Here is a 5,410-nt window from a genome sequence, read left to right on the forward strand (position 1 = left end):
GAGAGAGGGATGGACAGAATGATGGGGAGAGGGATGGACAGAATGATGGAGAGAGGGATGGACAGAATGATGGGGAGAGGGATGGACAGAATGATGGAGAGATGGATGGACAGAATGATGGAGAGATGGATGGACAGAATGATGGAGAGATGGATGGACGGAATGATGGGGAGAGGGATGGACAGAATGATGGAGGGAAGGGTGGACAGAATGATGGAGAGATGGACGGAATGATGGAGGGAAGGGTGGACAGAATGATGGAGAGATGGACGGAATGATGGAGGGATGGATGGACGGAATGATGGGGAGAGGGATGGACAGAATGATGGAGGGAAGGGTGGACAGAATGATGGAGAGATGGACGGAATGATGGAGGGAAGGGTGGACAGAATGATGGAGAGATGGACGGAATGATGGAGGGAAGGGTGGACAGAATGATGGAGAGATGGATGGATTGATGGGGAGATGGATGGACGGAATGATGGAGGGATGGACGGACAGATTGATGGAGGGATGGATGGATTGATGGGGAGATGGATGGACGGAATGATGGAGGGAAGGGTGGACAGAATGATGGAGAGATGGATGGATTGATGGGGAGATGGATGGACGGAATGATGGAGGGATGGAAGGACAGAATGATGGAGGGATGGATGGATTGATGGGGAGATGGATGGACGGAATGATGGAGGGATGGAAGGACAGAATGATGGAGAGATGGATGGATTGATGGGGAGATGGATGGACGGAATGATGGAGGGAAGGGTGGACAGAATGATGGAGAGATGGATGGAACGATGGAGGGATGGACGGAATGATGGAGGGAAGGGTGGACAGAATGATGGAGAGATGGATGGATTGATGGGGAGATGGATGGACGGAATGATGGAGGGAAGGGTGGACAGATTGATGGGGAGATGGATGGATTGATGGGGAGATGGATGGACGGAATGATGGAGGGATGGACGGAATGATGGAGGGAAGGGTGGACAGAATGATGGAGAGATGGATGGAATGATGGAGGGATGGACGGAATGATGGAGGGAAGGGTGGACAGAATGATGGAGAGATGGATGGATTGATGGAGGGAAGGGTGGACAGAATGATGGAGAGATGGATGGAATGATGGAGGGATGGACGGAATGATGGAGGGAAGGGTGGACAGAATGATGGAGAGATGGATGGATTGATGGGGAGATGGATGGATGGAATGATGGAGGGAAGGGTGGACAGAATGATGGAGAGATGGATGGATTGATGGGGAGATGGATGGATGGAATGATGGAGGGAAGGGTGGACAGAATGATGGAGAGATGGATGGATTGATGGGGAGATGGATGGACGGAATGATGGAGGGATGGAAGGACAGAATAATGGAGAGACGGATGGAGGAATCGGTCTCACCTTTTCCTGAACCGGGATGAAATTCTCGTTCAATGTAACAATCCTGAATTTCACTGAAAGACAAATAAAGATGCACAGTAAGATTCCAAGCCCCGAATCCCAGTCCAGTCTGGAGTACGAATCACTGGGAGAGCATTTTAGTATTAGTGATCATAATTGAGTTAAATTTAGTGTCCTGATGGAAAAGGATAAAGATAGATAAACGAGGGAATGTTTTAAATGTTGGGCCTCAGGAGGTGCCTGGGGGTTAGCCTTGCTGTACCTGCATGATAACCTTCTCCATTCCTTGTACAAGCAGACCCAAGTCTCTCTGCACATCGACACTTACAAGTTTCACACCTATTTAAAAATAATATTCTGCCTTTCTCTTTTTACAACCAAAGTGAACAACGTCACATTTCCCGACATTATAATCCATTTGCCATCGTGTTGCCCGCACTTAACCTGTCTATATCTCTTTGTAGCCTCTCTACATCCTCCCCGCAGCTTACCTTTTCACTGAACTTTGTATCATCAGCAAATGTAGATACATTACTCTCTATCTCTTCATCCAAGTCATTAATATAGAGTGTAAATAGCTGACAGAAGTGGTGACAAGTTGGATATACATTTGGCTCAGAGGTAGGAAGCAGAGATGAAAGGTCGATGGGTGTTTTTGAGACTGGGGGGGGGGGGGTCTGTTTCCAGTGAGGTGCAGCAGGGCTCGATACTGGGTCCGTGCTTTTTGTGGTATCTATCAATGATTGGACAGGAGGTGGGTTACTCACTGCAGAATTCCCAGCCTCTGACCTGCTCAAATAGCCACAGTATTTATTATAGGGCTACTCCAGTTCAGTTTCTGTTCAATGGTCACCCCCTTCCCTAGGATGTTGATAGTGGGGGATTCAGTAATTGGTGATGGGGAGATACTTTCTTGTTTTGCTGAGATGGTCTTGTTGTGAGATCTTTCCCAGTGACACATCTTGTCCTGATCATTGAGAATTGCCTCTGTTATGATAGTACCTCCCTCCCTCCCTCCCTCCCTCCCTCCAGAGCCCTCCTGTCCATCAGCCTGAAGCCTCACCTGACTGTCCGGGTTTGTAAATCGCCTTGTCAGTCTGGATGAATGTCAATGTGTCATATCTCTTCAAGAGGACCATCTTCGTCTGGTTGAAGATAACATTTCCCACTGAGCCAATCACAGTGACACTGATCAAGGATTCAATGTCTGGACCAATAACATTATCCTCCACCTGTACAGGAAAGACAGCATGACAGCAGTTCAACATAGGAGACCAGGAACAGCAGGAGGTGATTCAGCTCCTCCAGAGGGTACGGAATCTCTACTCTCAGCCTCTAGGGAGGAGGCATTGAGGTTGGGGATATGTTAGGATGAGTCTAGACGACAGCAAAGCGAGGTTGAGGGGAGGGAGGAAATGCAGAGGAAAACTGGAGTGTGAGGGGAATGAGGAACGAGAGGGGAGGCGGGAGGGAAATGGTGCACAGGAAGACGATACACACCCGGGGGAACGACCGAGCTATCTGAGACTTACGGTGAACTTGAAGCAATTCTGTCTTCCGTTCCCCATCAGTTCCTCCTGGAAGAGAGTCTTGTTTGTCTTCTCGTCCTGAATGGTCAGTTTGAGGGAGATGGATTCATTGCCAGAGAGAATTAGCACGCAAACCTTCTCCAGTGTGTCCGTGCGTAACTCCGCTGGGATCAGAACCACATAGTGTCTGGAAGTGAAGGGAGATGACTTAAACAAAGGGTGTGGGGCAAAAATATTAACCCGCCCGAACTCTGGGGTGTCCTCACCCAACCCCCGAACTGTGGGGTATCCTCACCATCACCCTTCCACCACTGCACCCACCAATCTGCACGGTCTCCATCACTGGGAAGTTGGGATCAATGCTCAGTGGATTTGGATGATGTGGAAATAGATGGATCAATGAGCTTTCATCGATCCCGTCAGTCTCAGGGACCTTGTACACAGTTCAGGAAGAGGTTTGTGTAACCAGCTGATGACCTCCCATCCTCACTGTGTGTCCTTCTCTGAAGTGTCGTCCAGGGGCTGTCGAGATGGACTCTGTTTACACTGAGCAAACACACATTGAAGACTTACAACATCAGAGAGCGTGGGAGTTCGCCAAGGGTATTCGAAAGGTAACAAGGATAACAAGTTATCGGGATTGATGCCAGAACTGTCATGGAAAGATCCCATTCCTAACAACATGGGGACACGGATTCGGGAATCTCGTCAAACTGTTAAAACACAAGGGATCCCAGCCAATCTATTTCCATTCTCCCCCTTACTCCCCACACCCTTTAATATCCCACCCAACCTAATCCCACTCTCCCCCCTCCTCCCCACACCCTTTAATATCCCACCCAGTCTAATCCCACTCTCCCCCTCACTCCCCACACCCTTCAATATCCCACCCAGTCTAATCCCACTCTCCCCCTCACTCCCCATACCCTTTAATATCCCACCCAGTCTAATCCCACTCTCCCCCTCACTCCCCACACCCTTCAATATCCCACCCAGTCTAATCCCACTCTCCCCCTCACTCCCCACACCCTTTAATATCCCACCCAGTCTAATCCCACTCTCCCCCTCACTCCCCACACCCTTTAATATCCCACCCAACCTAATCCCACTCTCCCCCTCACTCCCCACACCCTTTAATATCCCACCCAACCTAATCCCACTCTCCCCCCTCACTCCCCACACCCTTTAATATCCCACCCAGTCTAATCCCACTCTCCCCCTCACTCCCCACACCCTTTAATATCCCACCCAACCTAATCCCACTCTCCCCCCTCACTCCCCACACCCTTTAATATCCCACCCAGTCTAATCCCACTCTCCCCCCTCACTCCCGTACCCTTTAATATCCCACCCAGTCTAATCCCACTCTCCCCCCTCACTCCCCTACCCTTTAATATCCCACCCAGTTTAATCCCACTCTCCCCCCTCACTCCCGTACCCTTTAATATCCCACCCAGTCTAATCCCACTCTCCCCCTCACTCCCCACACACTTTAATATCCCACCCAGTCTAATCCCACTCTCCTGCTTGGACACAGAGCAAATAAGAGAGACATAGACAGAGAGAGAGGGACAGAGAGAGAGAGAGTGAGAGAGAGAGAGACCGAGCCCCCCAAAGAGAGAGAGTGAGAGAGAGAGTTAGAGAGAGTAACAGATAGAGATAGACAGAGTGAGGGTGAGTGAGAAGCAGAGAGACAGAGACAGAGCAAGAGATTTAGACAGAGAGACAGAGAGGCATAGAGACAGAGAGAGCGAGATAGAGAGATAGGTTGAATGTGACAGACTTTCTTACTGATCTCTCTCCCTTTCCACCTGGTGTCTCTCTCCCCCTGGTCTCCCCACCCTGGTCTCTCCCTCCCTGCCTGGTCTCTCTCTCTCCCCTGGTCTTTCTCACTCTCCATCCCTACTGGGTCTCTCTCTCTCCCCCCTGGTCTTTCTCTCTCTCCCTCCCTACTGGGTCTCTCTCTCCCTTGCCCCAGTCTCTCTCTCTCTCTCTCCCCCCTCGGGTCTCTCTCTCTCTCTCTCTCCCTCCCCAGTCTCTCTCTCCCTGCTGCCTCTCTAGACAATACTCACGCTCCTGCTTTCACTGCCCCCAGCAGTAGACAGACCAGGATTGCCCGAGCCTGCATGTTGTTGTTGCTTCTCTCTCTCTCTCTCTCTCTCTTTCCGTCTCTGCCGAATCCCCAAAAGGATCTGATTCTAAGCTCCTGTTGACTGGTTAAGTCAGGCGGAGGTCACTGAACCAGCTAACATTTCAACATCAGCACTGATCAAACTCAGGAAAGGGCAACACCCCCTATTTACAGAGAGTGACCTCAGATAACAGTTTACCATGATAGTGGAGAGAGTGGGTGTGAGAGAGAGAGAGAGAGAGAGAGGAACAGAGAGCAACACACATAGGCAGAGAGAGCTAGAGAGAGAGAGAGAGACAGGGAGAGGCTGAAAGGGAGCGTCAAAGATCACACAAAGAACAAAGAA

At 50.2% G+C, this 5,410-nt stretch overlaps 1 protein-coding gene across 1 annotated transcript; it reads right to left on the reverse strand.

Moving 5' to 3' along the window:
• Window positions 1-1,404: 1,404 nt before the first annotated feature.
• Window positions 1,405-5,137, reverse strand: LOC137362119 (alpha-2-macroglobulin-like; the record flags this gene model as incomplete). Its single annotated transcript, XM_068026624.1, has 4 exons — window positions 5,006-5,137; window positions 2,937-3,120; window positions 2,468-2,636; window positions 1,405-1,457 (listed from the first exon to the last, which is right to left on the reverse strand). Coding segments are annotated over exons 1-4 (462 nt in total), but the record flags the coding sequence as incomplete, so codon positions are not given.
• Window positions 5,138-5,410: the final 273 nt, after the last annotated feature.

This window comes from Heterodontus francisci, unplaced genomic scaffold (genome assembly GCF_036365525.1).
Source record: "Heterodontus francisci isolate sHetFra1 unplaced genomic scaffold, sHetFra1.hap1 HAP1_SCAFFOLD_889, whole genome shotgun sequence".
NCBI lineage: Eukaryota > Metazoa > Chordata > Chondrichthyes > Heterodontiformes > Heterodontidae > Heterodontus > Heterodontus francisci.